Genomic DNA, 20,554 nt, shown 5'->3' on the forward strand with positions numbered 1-20,554 from the left:
CAAATAGAAGGTCCAAAGTTTAGCACCTTTTGCTATGGCCTGTCCTGAGCATAAATGGGGTGCCAGTCCAACAAGACACGTTTCAGACTGTTAGAAATGCTGAGATTAACCTGTTCCACTTTGTCTTGAGCCGAGTAGGAGTATGCACCATCCATTGCTGTGACTACCTCAAATGACCAGAGCATGGAATTTCTGCTCCTTTATGCAATACCAAGCTGCATCCACCCCAGCCTTCACCAGCAAAGCCTTTTTGTCTACACAGGACAAGGGGTCTTGTCTACAGGGAAAGGGGCACCTGTAAGTGGCAGCCATGGCACTGGGACCTGAGCTGAAGCTGTGGTTAAGGGAGGCAGTGCTTCACATCCACATTGGCTCCAATTATCAGTACAATTAGATACTTCATAAGAAGCAGTGGAACAGAGGCAGTAAATCTCACAGCAAAATCTCACCAGCTATACTAGTGAAGATCCTAAGTATTTAACAACTAGAAGAAATGCTGTTGTTCTCCAGCATCAAAACTAAGATAATTGTCCCCTTTTTTTTCCTTTCAAATGTCACATTTGAAAGACTTGCACATGTCAGTTGAAGAGCCTGTAAGATTCACACCAATTAGAGATGGATACCATAGTAACACTTTCTCTTACAAGGATTACAGTTCTGCAGAAATAAAAAATCAATTACAAGCCAGTTATCCCAAACCTGCAGGGTTAGGAGCCTGACAGGAGATGACAGCTTGATGCAGAAGGTGTAACTGTAACCACAGGGCAGGTTTTCCCCTGCATGCACATTTGGTCCCTGTGTGTATCTGTGTTACCTGTAGATATGTAATGGAGAGGGAACCACGGGGCAGAGGCCATGCCTGCTTCTGCAATGGCTTGCTGATCAAAAAGAAGCTCTAACTTCTTCATACACATTTCTCAAAGAAACTATGTCACTACATTCACTAGTATACAGAAAAGCCTTTCACAGACAAGAAAGCAGAAAAAACAGTTAGTGCTACAATAATCCGAAATAGAAAGGACATATCTTGTGGTGAATAAGTTGCTAGCTCACTTACATTACGTAAAGAACAAGTAAAAGCAAAGCTATAGAAATACATAGATAGTGGGGAAAGTCCACACTGAATCCAGTAAGAAGACACAGCCCCATCCCTCTTAATCTCCAGTCTCTACAGATGTTGATTCTCTTTTCTTGATCAACACCTTCAAGTGACTCCACCTCTCTTGCCTCCCAAAGAAGCTTCCTCTGAATTATTTCCACCACGACAGAAGACCAAAGTGTAATTCAGAACAGAACAGTTAAATTATCTCCGAAATCTACTTACACCTCACCTACTTTTGTATCTCATTTCTCTCTCTGACACAGGTCTACGCCTTTAGAAGCTACAAATCTCTACTGAAGTCTTCCTTATTTCTTAATTGACTTTAACTGACATTTAGCACATTTTCAATCTGGCTAAAAAAAAAAAAAATCCACTGAGTGCAGAATATTACTGCCTTCTTTCTCCATTTACACCCTCAATCCTAAAGAACTAATTCAAGACACACAGGTTGTTTTTAATCTGTTCCAAGTATCTGTTTTGCTAACTTTGCAGACCTCCTAGTATGGATAATGTTACTGCTGCTTCCTTCCATACACACACAGAGTCAGTCTTCTATTCCCAGTTATCCAGGAGATCATTTTTTCTCACTCAAATATCGCATCTTAGCCTAATTATCTGCTCCTACTTCTGTTCCCCGGTGGTTATTTTCCCTGGTGCTAAAGAAACTAGAAAAATTAACACAGTTTGAATATTTTTTGTATAGGAAATTAAAATCATGTGGCACTGTAGCAGGATACTTTAGTGATTTCTGATTTCAAAGGAGTTCACTGTATGAAAGCTAACACAAAAAAAAGGTGCCCAAAGTTTCCAAAGTAAAATATCAGTCTGGCAATTTGACAGATATGCGAGGGCTGAACAAAATTTGCATGCGTATCTACATAAATATTGCAATCACTATAGTTTAGATTGGAAAAGAATAAGTACTTAGTCTAACCCCAGGTTTCACACACTTATGACTTTCCAAAATATTCACCTGAATATTCATTCAGACTGAAATATTCCATGCTAGATCCATATTTAGAGGATGTTATTTTAAAAGACTAAACCACACTTCTTCAGCCACTTTAGGCTCTTGGTATTCAAGACACAATGACACGCAAGAACTAAAGAGGAAAAAAAGATGAAATCATAACAGCAAATTGTGTCAGTTGCCATGTACTAAACCTTTAACTTTCTTCTTCAGAAGATAAGTAGAGCAAGTTCAGGAATAAAGACTCATCCACATGAACAGCTCCAGCAGATGCTGCTCTTTTACACCGCTGGCTGCTCCAGCTACTTCTGCACTTTCTGTCATGAACAATTCAGTAGCATCACTGGATTGCACAGAATTGCTTAGGTTGAAAAAGACCTTTAAGATCTCCAAATCCAACCATTAACTGGTTTTCATTCCAGCTTTTGGTTCCAGATTCTGATTTCAACCCAGCTGGTGGCAGCAAGAGGAAATGGGAACACAACAAAATATGGTGGGGACCAGTCTCCACGTCCCACTGGTTTTGTATGTTCTGAATGTAAAGTCTAAGAAACATTTGTGATACAGAAGGACCATTGCACCAGACCGTACAAACAGATTAAAATAAAAATGAGCAACTGCCCCAAGTGTCTAGCACATTGCAGTCGTAATTTCTCAACCAAAACTGGGAAATCTTAAATTTCTTCTCTAAGTCAGTTATACTGAACATTTGTAGTATTTGTTTTTATTTCTGACTCCAAGTTAAATAAAACCTGTATTATTTGCTATGACTAAACATGAATAACTGCCAAACATTTATAAAACCTGAGTGACCACAGAAAATTCCAGTTCAATTCGGCCAACAAGTAAGAAAATACTAAAACATCATTAAAATGTGCCTTTATTTTTCTATTATAAGAGAATTCTACATAAACCAAGTTGACTCTGTTTTACAAGACTTTCCTCCCAATATAATAAATTTTCAAGATGATCATGAACAGTGTAAAGCTGTAAATTACACTTCTTGTTGAGGGCTTCAGCAAAGTGTCTTCAGTTGTTGTAATCCTGGAGAGCCTGAGCCATGAAAAGCTTGCCCAGGTTCTGTGCATTGAACTCCTTAATATTCTGGCAGTAGGTATTAATTTGACCTGTCAAAAGAAAAGAGTAAACCCTTGTCAGTTTTGAAATTCAGAAAGACATCCCAGAACATAGTTTTTCAAAAGCCAAATGTGCATGAATCACTGAGGATTTATAGAGAAGCCACTAACTCTGCTCAACTACTCCACACTTAGGAATTTTATATTTTCAGGATGCCCAAATATGTTTGGGAAGAAGAAGAAACTAAATTAGGAAAACAGGTAAACTGATATGCTCAAAAAACCCCTTAATTTTCCAGCATTACAAACAATTTCTGAAAATACATATGACAATAAAAAGAATAAACAATTATTGCCGCTGGACTGAAAGCTCAATCACATTAATTCTTCAATTTAGCTGCTCTAAAAATTCTACAAGACTGAATTTCAGTTCTGTTCTTATGCTTATGTCTTCTCTATTAAAATATTTGCAAGAAGTATTTTTCAGCAACACATTGAAAATTGTGCCATTCCTCTCTGACATTCTGCTAGCCTTTTTTTCTACCTAATATTTCACTTTATTTCAAAAATCATCAGGGTATGAAGATTTGTCAGTGCTTTACAAATCAAATGTGCCCATCAAAGCATTTTTATACTCTTACAACTACAAGTTATTTCCCTTGTTAGCTACGAATAGCAAAACCTGAAGCCAGTTTAATCAAAATTAAGGCTGTTTAGAAGGCAAATAAATTCTCGATTTAAAGAGAAGTAGAGAACTCTCTATTTGAGAAGTTTTTCAATGCCTCAGAGACAAAGACCTAAGTTTTATTCTTTATCCACAAACTTTACTTCATCTAAGTTGAAGTGGATGCTTTCAATTCTTCCCCTGATTATGGTAAAAGAACAAACAAAGAAAGTGCTTTGGCTGAAAACTGTCTTTTCCTTTAAGTATAACAGCTTTCAATTCCTTCTCTCGTAAGGGGTGATTCATCCTAAGCTTTCACTTTCATAAAAAACACATCTACACATATACACTCTTCAGTTGCATTTATAAGCTCTGCTAGAGCTGAATATTTAAATACTTTAATGCTGCTAGGATTCAGGAACTGCTAGAAACTATAAAAACAATAGGGTTTTCTAAAAGACTCTGTAAGGAGTAATAAATCAAGAATATTCTTTCTTCTAAACACAGCACTTATTATCAGTGTGAAACTATTAAATATTAAAATAATAATCTCTTAGTCACTTCAAAATTCAGGTAATTCAAATCCACTTTTTTTTTAATGCCAAAGCACTCTGATGTACAGAACATTACCAGGATTTTAAATTTTCTCTCAGTACAAAACAAGGTGATAGCTATCTGATCCAGAAAGCCTGTTACAGTTAAACAATTTGCTTTCTCATGACATTTTCCAAACTTATTTTACTTAGCAGGTCCCCTAGGTTACCTGCTCTCTGTTGGCACTGTGAGGTCCCAGGTGTTTTTACCCTTTCAGGAGGCACAGAACAGGCACTGACAGTGGCTATGTCTGCAGCCCACCAGTGAACTGAAGAAACTGGGGGGTGGTATCTCTAGCTGTGCTTTATTCCAATTTATATTTTCTCTCTCCTGGCAGTGCAAGAATATGGGGATAGTTTCCCTAAATCTCTGGCCACACAAAACAAAGAAATTACCTCCATTCTATTTGAAATTAAAAACAAAACCTTCTCAGCTGCTGCAATAACCAGTTTAAACCTATAAATATTATCAATAACTTGGGGCTGCTGTCAGCTGCTCTGAATGAGAAGTTCCAGCCCAAAGAGCTTATTCCTGAGTCTTGTCTGTACAGCTCCTGAACTTCTGGAGCTGAGGGAGGGGCTGGGGCATCAGTGAAGGGGGCAGTTACACCCATTCATGGAGAAAGCCTGCCCTGTGGAGCATTTCTCCATCTCTCCTTTAAAATGTCAAATTTACAATATCAAGGATAGGATGTGGAATGCTACCAAGCTAAAATATCATACCATGATGGCAAAGGTAATGAAAACTTAAAATGCTTTCAAAGGATACAACTGTACTTTTTCCCAAGCAGACATTCTTATGTTAAAAGGCAATTTGAAAGCACTGCTAAACATTACCTGCAATAAGGAGTGACTCCATTCTTGGAGGTGGTTGTGGTGGTTTAAAAAGCTTATTGATGTCCTCCTCAGGAAGAGGGGGCTCTCCTCGGCTTTGACGCTGTATATTTTCTTGCTGACGTCTCTGCTGATACTGAAAATAAAACAACAGAATCAAAATGCAGCAGGACTTACAAAGCCGCAAAAAAAATTTCTTTTCAGATGTTTTCAAGAAACCAGCAAGTATGTTTTAAAAATTACACTTTTTAACGCAATTCAGGTTACTATAAACAATATAATGCAATTCACAATTTATTTCAATTCACTGGCAACAAGGCATTCCCCATCCCACACACTGGCACCTTAAATAAGTGAGATAATGGAGAATCATATAGTACTGAGGTAGTGGGGTTCGGTTCTAAAATTTTTCAAAGATAAACACTGTATTTGATGGAAAGAATAGAGCATGGTTGAGAAAGCCTCTATTGCCCCACACAATAGAGAAAAGCAAGGGTGGAATACGTAGGTATGAGGAGCCACCACCTCAGATAGTTGCACAAACCAAAAATTCTCCATTTTATGTAAGTTAAAGGTTAAAACAATATTAATGTGAAAGGGGAAGAGAACTTGATTAAATAAGGTATTTTAAGCCAAAAAATATTAACTCCAAACTGAGAACAAAGTGGTGGCTGAAACCAAGCACAATGGTTCATTTCTCCATTAGTATGCTAGAATAGCAGCTTGTAAAAGTTTTTCTGCTGTATATATATAAAAAAAGTTTGTTTTCCATACTTCTCTTTGCCACAGAGATTACTCAAACTTTATAAAAGTTGAGACAAACGTTTCTGCAGCTATCAGATAAACATTTGTTCTCGCAAAGCTCATAAATTCAGGAACTATGTGAGATTTCATACTGTATGTGGCAGTGAGGATTTAGTTACAAAGTTTGTCTTCAAAATCTTCACATTCAACACAAGGAAAAAATCTTTAAGAGACAAAGAGTACAGAGTGTTTTCTGTTGCTTACTTAAATGTATCTGTGATCCAATGAGTTTGAAAACAGTTCTTACTTGGTGGCACAATCAAATGAAGTAATTTTTTTCCAGTAGTAGTGACAAATACATGTTTTTGGACAATGTTAAAAATAAAATCTGAAATGCCCATATTTGTATGTGAATTGCATGCAGTTTCTTCTTTCTTTGCATTACCCCATTCACTTCTCAGCAGTCTGCCTATTATTCTTTATTGAAATGGCTTGCTCTTAATCACAATTGCTCCATTCTAGAAATGAAGTTACGACCACTAAGTATGCTGCAATGAGCCACTACTGAAGCAGCTATAGTTAGTAAAGAAATTAGTGAGACACCATGGAACCTACTTTGCTCTGCTTTTCAAAATAAATAGATCCCCTTGTTGTTAACAAAAACCTTTGAAGTAGATGCCATCATTCTATTCAAATTAGGCAGTAAGGGAAAAAAAATTCTGAAGATAACATGCATGAAGCTTTTATGTCCTTGGGAATTCCATAGCCAGGATAGACCATTGATCATGTGCTGCTTCCCTAAAATATTCCCTGTCCAAGCTACACTTATGTGGATAAAAGCAATTTTGATTTTAAAACAGTCAGTGATGAAGTCTTTTACATGAACAACAGGTGCTCTTTTTAGTAATCACTTACTGTGTGTGGCAATACCAACAATATTTTATCTTAAAAGTGATCTGGCCCATTTTCAGTTGGCCAATATTGAATCTTGTCATATCTCTGTCTGCTAGATAAAAGAGCTCAAATTTATTCATCATACAGGTATCTCTTGAGTAAGCAAGTAACTTGTTAACATTTCATATTATGTGAATTCTGTTCACCTAAATCTTCTCTCCAGGCTTTCAAATAATTCTCATGGTGATTTTTTCTAATTTACCACCATCCTCCTACAGTCAGACAGAACATTGTTTTCTCTGTGCAGCAAGAGCAAAGGAAGTAATACTGTCTTCAAATACCAGAATAGTTAAGGTTACAAGGGACCTCTGGAGGTCACCTTGTCCAACCCTTCTGCTCAAGCAGGGTCACCTAGTGTTGCTCTTCATACTCAATCTCTAATCAATGGATTTTAATTATAATTCTCCAATGTTTTGAATTTTAAAGAGGCCCTTTGGCACCAGGAATTGAAAGTCAGCATCACTCAATCAGCATCACTATTTATTGATACTAAATATGACTCAAATGTCCTTTTCAATCAGAGAACAGTCCAACTTCTTCACAGTCCACTGGACTATGCTTTATTTCTAGATGCATGACTACATGTGATTGTACTAAGACACAGTTTGGTTTGGAGCAAAACTTGTAGTTTCACCCCTTTCATTTACTGAATCTCTTATTCCTGTATCCATGGTGTATTTACAAATTATTTTGGTTTATCCTAAATCGCTAAAAACATGTAAAATAGCAAAGAAAGCTAAATCCATACGCTATGTCACTAGAAGTGAATTCATTTGGTAATTGCCCAATGACTAACCCATTTTATAAATTTTTCTTGTGGTGGGTTTGTGCGGCAAGATTTTGGTAGCAGGGGGACTACAGAGGTGGATTCTGTGAAAAGCTGCCCGAAGCTGCCCCCATGTCCAATATGGCAAACAGCAGCTGGCTCAGGACCCAGCACTGGTGAAGGCCAAGCCCAACAGTGACAGTGACAGTGACAGCACCTCTGGGATAAAACATTTCAGATGGGGGAAAAATGCCAGCCAAGAGAGAGGAATGAGAGTATGTGAGAGAAACAGCCCTGGAGACACCATGATCAGCGAGGAAGGAGATTCCTCTGCAGCCTGTGGTGCAGAACATGGTGAAACAGCTGTGCCCTTGCAGCCCATGGAGCAGGGGAGGAATGTGAGGGGACCTCTCCCTGAGGAGGAAGGAGCAGCAGAGATGTATGATGAACTGACAACAGCCTCTCATCCCTGGCCCCCTCCATTACTGAGGGGAAGAAGGAGAGAACATTGGGACTGAAGCTGAACCCAAAAAAGGGATGGGTGAAGGGAAGGTGTTTTAAGATTTGGGTTCATTTCTCATCACCCTACTCTGATTTGATTGATAATAAACTAAATTAATTATCCTAAGTCAAGCCTATTTTGCCTGAGATGGTAATTGGTGAGTGACTTCGCCCTGCCCTTAGATCAATCCATGAGACTTCTGCATTCTTTTTCTCATGCCCAGCTGAGGAGAGGAGTGATAAACTGGCTTTCTGGGGCATTTGGTACCCAGCCAGGGTCAACCCACCACACTGCTTAACAGGTGTATTTTTGAAAGATCTTGCTTAGATCCCAATTCATCTGTCTTGGATAACACAAGACAAACTATATTTTGTGGGAAAAAAAATCTCTCATTTAAGTTTCTCCATGTTACCAACCTGATGTTTCTGCTGCTGCTGCTTGCTTACGTTCCTCAGGTAGGTATTGTATTTAACAATGTCTTGGCTCATCTCATCCACTCTGTCCATCAGCAGCTGCAAGCTCTTTCCAAGGTGATTACTGAAAAAGGAGAAGCATTCATGAAAGATTATATTTACTACCAAAAAAATTTAAAATTAAAAATTCATTCTGTCTCTTGACTAGTATTTCTGCACTAATAGAACCATTTCCAAATTTTAAGTTCCTGATTATCTTTGATCATATATTTATTTGATGACACTTTACACGGCATCTCGTCCTCTAGCATCTTTGCCTCACTGCAAATACCAAGTTCAAGTGTTTTGGTCTTTCCAGGAACCTCCCACTAATGAAAAAACAATGCCTTGTGTGAATTTACAGTTATTAGAGATGCAGGTCATACATCTAAAAAAAAAAGTCTGATACTTTTGTGACATGCAACCCAAGCAACATTCCAGGAGATGTGCTCAAAATGTTTGGTTTCAAATTACTTTTTAAAATTCACTACCTGAATTTTGTTTTGCACAAATATTTAATTATCTCTCTGTTAAATATTATTCTGAGTAAGAACAGTTAAATATTCTTCAGAACTCCATCTCATTAACCGTGCCTGGAAGTTCAGCAGACATGGTTTGATCCTAGCTGTTGAGAGGGAGTCTGTGTCCTGTCCAGCCAGCTCCACATTCCATACCATAGGCAACATGGAAGCAGCAGGCTGGGCGTGTCCAGCTATGTGATCTCCTGCCTTGGCCAGACAAATGCAGTCTGTTAAACAACTTTTATTGTTACCATTTTTAGCAATGCATTCAGTATTTTGCAGGAATGTTCAACTTAAGGTATACCTTCCAAGTGAAAGTTTTGGAAGTTTTTAGATTGGTGCCCATGGAGACATCCTCCTAAATTGTGTTTACAGGGTAGAGCAGTAAAAGAAGGACACTTTCTGCTCTCTATTGATCCCTTTGATCAGAAGCTGTTTTGTTGGCTCTGTTGTCCTACTTGGCTGATGACCAACAACTCAAAACTCCATCTTTCTCTTCCTCAACTGAAATCTAATAATCATGAGAGTTTCTTTCCAATTTAAAGTTTGGTGCACTTCAATGTCAGAATCCCACCCTTCAATCACTGTTTCACCATGCTATCTGAGATCCTCTCTTCTTTCACAATGCTTTCCTATCATCCTACAGCCTATGGACTGGAAAAACTCTAACTAGAAGACAAGACATGAAGCCAAAACGGAATCACACATGTAATACTGTGCACATCCCTAAGTGTAAATTATTTCCAGAATCCATAGAACTCATAGCTGGAGACAGAAGCTGATCATGCACTTAGGAATACCTGCAGAGAACAGAGCAGGAGACACCCTTATCTCTGAGAGCAAGGACAGCTTTTTCACTCACTGGGCTGCTCACTGAACAAAGGTCTGCATCAGGAACTTCAGACCACAATTTATTTACAAGCCAGAGTTAAATCGCACTTGCGTACAGAGGCAGATGGTGTCGAGGATTTCAGCTCCACGGCAGCAAGAGAGGCGCCACTATAATAATTATTTTTAAACTTCTTGGGGTTTTTTTGGTTGAGCATTTCAAGCACATGATATTTAGAACTGTGGAATATTGCCATGGCCAGGAGTGTGTGTTTTCAGTTTTTTACAGAGTTTATATTGTATGGAGTTAGCATTAGAACTGGATATTATCAGAAATGCCTGTATAGGTACACACTAATAGCTTTGTAAGGTACATGCACAACAGAAATACAGAACTATTTTACAGGTAGTGTCCCTGAGAAATATAGCTGGTTACAAAGAATGATTTTATGTGAATCTCTTTGGGACCAGCTTAGTACAACAGAGCACAGAAACAGAGAGTTATTGTCAGAAGTTGCAGTAACACAGTGTTTGCTCTCATTGCCAGGGCAACAAAAAACAGATAACTTAAACAGATGTGAACTGAGACACGAAGTGATAAGTATGCTGCAAATACAGAACCAGCATTTCCCTCAGTTCTCATGTGGCTGATACCTTTTTTGCTCCATCTCTTAAAAAAACAGAAAGACAAATAGGAAGCAGTTTGTAAATATATATATGTATGATCTCTAAGGAAGTTTTGTTCAGCTGAAGTTTATTCTGCTGATACTTTGGAAGTTAGGTCACATTGCTCCAGCCCATAACACTTATCATACACTTAATTTGCTCAGAGGGTGCTTTAGGCACCTCCATACATTGTGCATTCCCTACAGCAGATCTCAAAGATCACACTGCCAGGTACCTAAATGCCCTCTATGCATCAATACAATAAAAAAAAAGTTTAAGTATATATCTATATCTATATATATTTTAAAAAGTGGTGCCTGTAAGTGCTGCTTGCATCCTTATCTAGACTCACTTCCCTACAGGGCTCTGTGACAGTCAAGTGTAGACAATGCAGAGCTCAGCACTTGCATTTGTTGTTGTTCTGGGGGATCAGTAATAAAGAAACTGCTATTTCAATGGCTGCATTTCAGTCAGCAGATTCAGCAAAAGAGTCAATTAAATTGAGTTTACATTTAAATTAGTGAGTAATGCAGACCAACAGGAACAGACCTATAAAGCAAAACAGCTGGTGCTGAGAAACCAATGGCCATGATACATGTGTTTGGGGGGGTTCTTATCACTGCTTCTGACATGGTCCAGTGATCTGCAAGTGGCTGAGGCACAGTAATTATCCTCCCAAAGCCTCTTTTCAGTTTAGTTTCATTTGAAACAAATCAGGTCTGAGATCACACAGTGGTGATGACCTGAAGGCACTCCTGAATTGAGCTATAAGAAAGCTCCACCTTAAGATAGCACCAGGAGACCACCACTCCTCTGGGTACAGTGAATCTTCATGGAAGAAAACTATCAGCTTTCATCACAAAGTCCCCCCTCTCACATGGGCAGTGTGTTCTTTTTTGTGAAGAAATATAGGTAAGAGGGGAAAAATTAAAAATCAGAAAAAGTACCTGCCATGTGGATTCTTACACATCTAAAGAAGAATAATCTAATGTGAGAACACTCGTTCACCACAACTGTTACCAGAATCGTGGACCTGTAAGGAGTGACCCATAGAACTTCTGGAAATTTATAATTTGAGACTTATTTGTGTAGCTTAGATAGCATAATCAAAAATTCCCCAAAATTACTAACACATACAAACTGCCAAAGGGAAATTGTCAAAGCGTCTTTACATCATAAAGCACACTAGAAACTATAGTCTGGAAAGCAGTTTCTTGAACTGTGCATTTTTTCTGTAACAGTCTTATATGTGACAGGATGTAACTGTTCACCCACAATGGCAGATACAAGACCAGGTCATTGACACATGAGATTCCTTGTTTAACAGATTCCTTGTTTAACAATTATCAAATACAAGTGTCAATTAATTCTGAGGGTGAAAAGCAGACACCTGTGAGCAGAGTAGCCTAATCTGCAGATAACACTGATGGTCTTTCCTGTCTTATTCTTCCTGCTGGTGAGCCCTGCAGTTGGCAGTGATGGAATCCAGCACCCACAGAAGGAGAAAGCAACAATGATGCATTAACCAAACTCACAGATCACTCACTGCACAAGGGCATCCTTGTAGGATACAGATCTGGCTAAGAGACCTGAATGTAAGCCTTGCTCTTCCCAAAGGAGTGAGTGCTCATACCACCAAAGCCTCCCTTTGCAGATATATTTTAAGGAGAGCAAAGGTCCAGTTCACTGTTGCCAGCAAAGGCAGTTTGAGAGGTTCCACCACCAGCATCTCCCTGCCTCTCCCTTTGCCCACAGCTTACAGCACTCTGAGCTGTATGGATTCAGCTGTTTGCGTGGGCACACTTCAAACTCCTTCAGTGAAACAGTCTACCGCAAATGCAAAAACACCCCCTGTTGGGGTTTCTATTTTTTGGGGGGAGGCAGAGGGGAAGGCTGGAAGGGAGGAGTGGCAGTCTGACTTTTTCCATCAGACTATGCCACAAAAGCTATTTGTACAGCCATATTCTGAAACAGATGAGGAAATAAAAATCTTTGAGGGTGGGAGGGATGTAGAGATGAAATGGGGGTAGTGGGGAGAAACAAGACAAACAGCTGGGACTGGAACCTCAAACTGGCTCTGCTTCTGTAGCATTCATAATGGGGAACTACACATGAAGCCCATATTTACTTCAGCATCTTTAATCAGAAAAGGACTCCAGACACACTTGCTAAAGGTCTGAAACATCCAAAATGAAGCTTCAAGTCAGACACCCAAATTTCAAAGAGAAGCAGCAATTCCCATGGCTCCCAGTGCCCGTGTGCTGCTCACTCCTTTGCCTGTGTCCAGGCACAGCTCCCAGGCTCAGCTGGCACAGCCCGTGGGCCCATGCTGCCCCACGAGCCGGCGGCCCTGCTTCTCTGAGAGCCGGGTCACGGTGCTGCACCCAGGCACCAAATTTTGGGCTATAACAATCCTGAAGCTGGAGATGTGCAAAAAAGACAGCCCCCTAAACCTGCCTACTATTGCCATAACTGGACCTCCTCACTTATTTAATTTTATTTTGCTTGTACCATGGCTAAGAAAGATGAGAGCAAGGGACAGCAAGAAGAAGCGCTGGAAAATGCTGTATCTGCTGCTCATTTTTTCCACTTTCCACCACTCCACTGAGGCGCCCTCTCAGCCACTGCTTTTTGGGAAAGGTGCCATCCTGTACAGAATTTTCCTCCTGGTGGGAACAGCTTTTGGTGGATTAGAGAAGTACTACTGGGCAAAGCACATCTTTTTGATTAAAAATGTGTAAGGTACATTCCCACCGCTTAGCAGAACTTGTTTACATCTCAGCATTTCAGCCTGAGTTCAACCTGTGTTGTTTAAGAGGATTTTGTTTGAACATAGATATGTAAGTCAAGAGTCTTGAGTTCCATTCTGTTTTCTATTCTGACTTTGATGTGTACCTTTGGGCAACACATTTACTCTCTCTGTGTCAGGTTCCCCCACCTGCAAATTAGAGATTTTCATAATTATCTTAATAATCCGTTAAGCACATTGAGAGTTTTGAATAAGCAGTGCAATGTGTAAAGGTTAATATTGTTTTTTAAAAGCCAAAGCAACCCTTATGTTACTTCTGCAAAAATACTGCATCTGATGTTTGAAAAATATAACTGCCAAGTAGATGTTAGTGCAGTAAATGTTCAGCACATGTTTGCTTCTACTGACGCACATTATTAGAAAAATTGCTTGAGACAAATTGAGATATTATAGAACAACCCTATTATGAAGTTAGACCACAAAAAAGCTTTTTTTAATTTAAACTAGATCATCAATAGAATAAGGAAGAGATGGATGAGAATGAGAAAGTTGGTTGTAATTATTTCCCTGCAGATCTGGAACATTATCTGACAGGATTTTAATTCTTGAGTCTCTATCAAAAGACTGGCAGTACTCCAAGGTCTTCAAGACATTTTGGTCCTTAAGGGTAGCAGGATAACTGTTTGAGTAAAAGGCCTTTACTTGCTATTACTTGCTAACCTTGTGCTAGTCTGCCTTCAACCTCTTTGCCTAGAGTACTTGAGTCAATTCATATTTCACAAGAGATACACAACTTTATGTCCAAAAAAGTAAATTACTATATACAATTATCACAAATATACTTCAAATGGAGAAAGATACTAAGGTGTAAGCAAAGTGCCTCAAATAGGTAGAGCTTTAAACTCAGACAAGGTGGGTGGCTGAACATGTGAAAATCTTGATGAAGCAAACTCTCCAGAAGAGAGGAACTATGGGTAAATAATTTTATTGCCAAAGCCATTGCTTCAGAGAGTACAGAAGTTCAGGGATGCTCCCAAGGAGCCAAAAAGGCCCACCAAAAGCCCAACAAATGCAAGAAATAAAGAAATAAAGAAATAAAACAACAGCAAAAACCCAAACAAAAATAAAAACAAATAAACAAACAACAATATCACAAACCCCAAACAAACAAAAACCAAAACAAAAAAACACAATTAAACAAAACAAACTAAGACAAAAAACCAAAAAACAAGGCCAAACCCAAAAAGTAGCTTTGAAGTTACTGTCAACAACAGCAAAGTTAAGTGAGGAAGATATGCACCAAAATTAAAAGTTGTTATCTGAAATGTTTTAGCCTAAACTGCTGAAAATAAGGAAATGTGCAAATAAAACTGCAAAATAGTGGAGCTTTGAACTCTCTACTTCAAGTAATATATGCTTTGACAGAGTAACCTTCATAGCTGAATTCAAGTAAAAACTAGCTAAATATTTCAGCAGGCAGTACAAGTCACCTAACCTTGAATAAACAAGCATTAAAATGCTTTAATTTGCCACCTGCATTGCCAGTTATACCAATATATGATATCACTGAATGTAACCTGCCTGGTAACTAGAAGTAGCTATCAAATATTAAACAAAGGACACATACAAAAACCTCCAAACAACTGCTGGAGTAATTCTCAAAACTTTCCTTCAAACCAAACTAAGCACCTTACGTTCCTCAATGAGACCAGGTGAACTTCAAAAATCTGACAGGAAAGTCTGGTTTTAATTTTGGGCTGGTACTTTTCTTGTTCACCTCTCATTCCCTTTACTGGTATGAAGATGAAAACAAAAGCCTGTCTTGCACCAGACATTTAACACCAGAACAGAAAGTAATTTGTACATTTCTTATCTTTTATCTTGAGTCAGGAAAGTGGCACAGAACAGTTACTACATAAGACCTAAAGCTGTGATTTGTGATCTGTTCAAATTACTTTCCATTTCCAGAATTGTATTGTGTCACTAGCAGCAGCCCTTACTAGATCCAGGGTGTCAGGTAGTCTCAGACCTTTACACAGGAGGAAACCCAAAGAATCAACTGAGGGCAATGGTGCCGGGCCACCTGGGAACCTTCTGTATCCTCAGCATGGTCATTCCTCATTTTCACCACAAAGTGATTGAGCTCACAAGGAATCAAACCATTGTCATCTCCTACATCCAGTCCTCACCCTCTCCTCAAATGGGAAAAGCTTTGTGATCTTTGACCATGGAAAGAAAATGACTTACAGAACACCTGCAGAGTAAACACACAAAGTATCTCAGCAAGAATTCTTCACTTCATTAATTCCAATGTGCAAAGTAACAACTTTACTGGACAGAATTACTGACTAAGTATTACTGGTGGCATTCGTGAATACCCCAGCAGAGTTCAACCCCATACCCATTCCCTCTTGATCACTTCTCTAAAAGCTAACAGATCCCTCTGAACATCCACATAAGCTCAAGCAAAGAAAGTGGAAAATTTCTGCTAACTTAGGCAACACAGGGACCACTAGAAATACATATCCATTAACTTCAGCCTTACATGATGGGGGAGGGAAGGGGACCAGGAGAAAAAAGGAAAAAGAAAAAAGGCCACTAGGATCAGAATCTCAATGCCAAAGTGAAGTGTTTTACCCCAACAACCTATTCATGAATACAACCTAGCTTCTACATGCAACAAGATACTGTATTATTTTGTGTATCTTGTTATTTTGGTCAGACCAATAATAATTCAACTGTATTGTGCTGTGTAAGATTTAAATACCGCCAAATTTTTGATCATACTGCTAGAAATCATGCCTACTTTATTATCAAAAGTGGATTTTCAGGGCAAAGTACTTCAAGAAGGAAAAGTTATTCCTAGACAAAGTTATGAGGTCATTTTAGAAACTCCGGAAACAATTTCCAACATCATGAATGCTGTCTGTCATGACAATCAGTGGCATTTTTGCCAGCTTATCAGAGCCTTTATTAATTTATTCTCAAATTCATCCTGCTACTGAAGCAAAAGAAATGCAATTTCTTTTTTATTAAAATAACTTATGTAATTACTAACAGAATATTTTAAACCCCCTATTTTTTTATAGATCAATTTGCCTGAAATTTCTGAGTGCCCATATTTTCTTGAAAAAACACACTCTTCTGAAACATTTATACATTTCAAGCACTGCAAGTATATGAGGATAAGAGACTGAATTTAGTCCTTGAATCTAATGCTACAGTTTTACCATGCTGTTTTTCCTTCAGCAAAAGAACATGAAGTGTAAAGTGTTAACCCCATTAAAAGTCAAGGCAAAGCTTCCATGGACTGTAATGAGACTGGGATTTCACCCAAGGTTTTAAACTGTGGTTTGGGAAAGCAAATAAAAGTACATCCATTATTGTAACAAGTACTTACCTGCTAGCCAGACTGAGCAACTCATGTCTATCGGCTACTGCGGATTTCTTTTCCAGTTCCCACAACATCACATTGATCAGGTATGAATTCTTAATTACAATAGGCACCTCTTCAAACATGTTTTCATATGCAATATTTGCTTTTTTCAAGCTGTGAAAAAAGTTACAGAATATTTACTAATATAAACAGTATTTCTCTTATTCTCTTTGTTGAATTGTTGCTCCAACAAACAACAGTTCTGTAAAAATTTTTGATTTTCATACTTCCAAAATTAAACAAGAGTCAAATTTTGTTAAGAAAGCATTTGCATGGCAAAACCTCATGTTTACAAAATCTAGGAAAAGCTGCTCTAGGAGAAATTCTCAGAAGACAAGCAGCTGCCTTGCTTGTTAATAGATTACCTACGTGAAAAAGCCTCCAGCAAGAGACTGTACTGACAGGATTAACTCTGCCCCTTCCAAAATATTTTACTGGTTTTCCTGCCATCAGCGTTTCTTGAACAGAACAGTTACTTACCACATGATGCTAAAATACCTTTAAATATCATAACTACTACCATGAAGAACAATTTTCCCAATACCTGAATAAGTAAAATTTTTACTGACCAAAACCACAGATTCACAAAATATTGTGTTTTGGAATAATTCAATTCTGTGGTGAATATTAAAACATAAATTTTTAGTGTGTATTTTTTTACAACATACACATAAAAAACTATTGCTGTTGCTTTATAATAAAGTAAATAAAATAGACAGTAATATTTTTCATAAAATATGGATATAAAAGCATGATTTAGAAGTCTCTAAGGAAATAGAGCCTTAACTTCTTTATATTCATACTGGATTTTGGAACAAAAACTTTTGCTTTTTGCCTCCACCCCCCCTTTTTTTTGACTGATCACAGATTTATTTGCTCATCATTACAGATGAAGACACCAAGCAATGAAATTAATACATTTTTCCTCAACAGAGTGATTTTAAGAAGTTGTTTGTCTGTTTGCTATTGAACACCAAGCAGTCGGAGGCAAAGGTTGCTAAGGCCTACATCTGTAACAAGTAGCTAATCTTGTGAAACAAAGTAATTATCCCACTTTACTCCAGAAGATGGTGTCCACATGGGGAGTTAATTTAGAACAAATACACTGGGACAACTCTTCCAGAATACCTGTTCTATTTTAATTATGGGGGGGAAAAACGAGCTTAAAGACAGATCAGCTATTTCCCTCCCTCCATTTATTTTTTTTTTCTGTTTTCGGCTCTGCTCCCACATACAGCTATCTACCCCATGGTCCTTACAGCACACCCTCTGACTAGCCCCAAACCCAATTTGGGTGCCCTCACTTCTGGAAATGCCCAGCCAGCCTCTCACACCTCCTCAGCCCACTGTGCCACTGCACGACTGTCACAGCCCATACAGGTCCTTTTCCCCAGCACACACTGCTACATGAGATTTTAAAATACAGCATTCCATAACCCCAGGTACCTTTCTGTGTCCAATAACTCAGCAAACCCTATGATAAAATGTTATTTGAAGTTACTTACGCTTCTGGAGAGAAGTCTTTTTCCTTGCAAACTTCCATCAATTTGGGAGTCAGCCTATATGCCTTCAGTGACAAAGACCCTTGGGCAGTCTTAATGGGATCTATTATTAAAAATGGAAGGAAGCCTATTATTACCAAACCCAGACTGCCTTTTTCTTTTTAAATATCTGAATGACACAAACAGGAGGAAATTTACTAAGTAGTCCTAGTGAAAAAAAAAAACAACAAACACAGAAAAGACACCATAGCAGAGGCAGTCCTATTGCATTGCTATGTAAAATACAACCAACAGTATAAAATGATGCCAAGTAGTAAACTTAGCTTGGAGAACTTGGGGGGAATCTTGATCCATTCTACTCGTATTATTTCCCCATTAAAGGTCCAATTCACATTTCCTTTTTTTTGTATGAATTATCCACAGAACTTATGTAAGAGTGACCTTATTTAAATAAAGATTCTTCCTTCCAGTCATTCTGCAGTAAATTAAAATATTCATTAAACAGCATTTTATATGAAAAAAAATAGTTTTAGAGTAGCAATAAGCTAATTCAGACCAAGCTGTCATGCCACTTTGTGCATGACAATGTAACTGGTACACACAAAGATTCATTTTGCCTTGAATTTAAGCGGAAATTTTCTAAACAAACTGTTACATTCCTTGGACAAAGAAGCTTAACACTTGCAGCATGATAACAGCTGAAGCATGCCAACACAAGAATAAAAGCTGTGTTAACATTCATGTTGTCTGAAACTTAACACAGTAAAACTTTTAGCAATCGGTGATAAAATGAAAACCAAAATAGACTGAAACAAGTGGAAAATTCATCAAGGTCTGATGATGCAATGTTTCCAGCCAATATAAGTATACTTTAACAACTTGTTCTTTACTGTAATCCAATTGTTAACATACTGAAACAATTTTGGGGCAGCTCATAAGATTGATCGTATTCATTAGTATTTTTTCTGACAGATACTCAGGACGTTACATTTACTTCTCAGCTGGAAACTATATGCAAGTCTGCCAGATATGGCAAACTGTGAGTGTTTGGGGAGGGGGAGGCTATAAAGCTGTTAAATTGCCTACGGTTCTGATACAGCACAGAACATCTGGTCTGGAGAGCTTGAGGAAACACCATTAAATAGGCAGAAAAGAAAAAAATCTTTGTGCTAAGAAACAGTCCAGGTTTTGTACGCTTCTGTCAGAGGTATTAAAAAAACTTGGCAATTCGTGTGATGATTGGTCAGTCACGTACAGAGCCAGACACGCTAGCAAGCGGGGTTTGTTAGACATCTGGTCGGGTTCCACTAGCCCCTTCCACGAGGGAGGGGAGATGAAGGAATAAAAATGAAGCAGCTACTCCAGCATTCCAAAACGTACACATCAGGGCTCTGATAGCAAGAAAAATAAACAGAAAGAAGGAAACCCTGTCTAGACTTAGCTGCTGCTGAGGCTGCCGTAGACACAGGGTTGGTATTTACTCGAAAAGGCCTGCCAGGCTACTCTTACAGGCAAAAGACAGAATACAAAAATAGTAGTAATAATATTAAGAGGGGAAAAGAGTAATAAAGGAAACCTCATACTAACCGTAAATGAGAACTACAGACTCCTCAATTGCATGCTGGTAACTGAACTGGGAGTCCAGGAGGGCACGGGTGACAAAAGAGCCATAGTATGTGGACTGGTACCAGCCAACGTGAAGATGATCAATGTTTACGTGGCGCAGGCTTCGCATCATTTCCATCTGGTATTGGACTGGATTAAATAAAAGGCGTGTTAAAAAAGTAAACTTGCACAATCGGTACTATTTAAAGAGAAAACTTGATATTAAATGAGTCAATTGTATTTTATTTTCATTTTTGCAACTGCCTAGAAATTTGTTTACTCACTGGACTGTCTTCATTAAAACCCAGAGTTTCCTCAGAGAATGAGAGTAAAACCAGCCTGAGTAAGCAGACTTTTTTCAGCTGCAGTTAATTGCTAAAGTGATCAACAAACTGTTACACGTCATTTACAGTGTGCATTACCTTCCACATTCATAAAAAAAAATCTGATACTGGGTTTCATTAAGCAGTAACATTTTACCATTTAGTAACAAAGACTTATTGTGATTTAAGTTGCAATACTGTCTGGATTTAGGTAACTTTTGGAATCAAAAGGAGAATTATTTAATATACGAATATATGAAATTGATT

General features: G+C 38.3%; 1 protein-coding gene across 1 annotated transcript in view; it reads right to left on the minus strand.

The window, feature by feature from the left end:
* Positions 1 to 2,935: 2,935 nt before the first annotated feature.
* The window catches only part of EIF3H (eukaryotic translation initiation factor 3 subunit H), an 85,596-nt gene continuing 67,977 nt past the window's right edge, over positions 2,936 to 20,554 (minus strand). Inside the window, exons 3-8 of the mRNA XM_030944236.1 lie at positions 19,947 to 20,114; positions 18,363 to 18,462; positions 16,822 to 16,971; positions 8,622 to 8,742; positions 5,243 to 5,375; positions 2,936 to 3,199 (exon numbers count right to left, since the gene is read on the minus strand). Of these exons, the coding sequence (XP_030800096.1) occupies positions 3,102 to 3,199; positions 5,243 to 5,375; positions 8,622 to 8,742; positions 16,822 to 16,971; positions 18,363 to 18,462; positions 19,947 to 20,114 (770 nt within the window). The 3' untranslated portion in view covers positions 2,936 to 3,101. The remainder of the gene's footprint in view (positions 3,200 to 5,242; positions 5,376 to 8,621; positions 8,743 to 16,821; positions 16,972 to 18,362; positions 18,463 to 19,946; positions 20,115 to 20,554) is intronic.

This window comes from Camarhynchus parvulus, chromosome 2 (assembly GCF_901933205.1).
Source record: "Camarhynchus parvulus chromosome 2, STF_HiC, whole genome shotgun sequence".
In the NCBI taxonomy this organism is placed as follows: domain Eukaryota; kingdom Metazoa; phylum Chordata; class Aves; order Passeriformes; family Thraupidae; genus Camarhynchus; species Camarhynchus parvulus.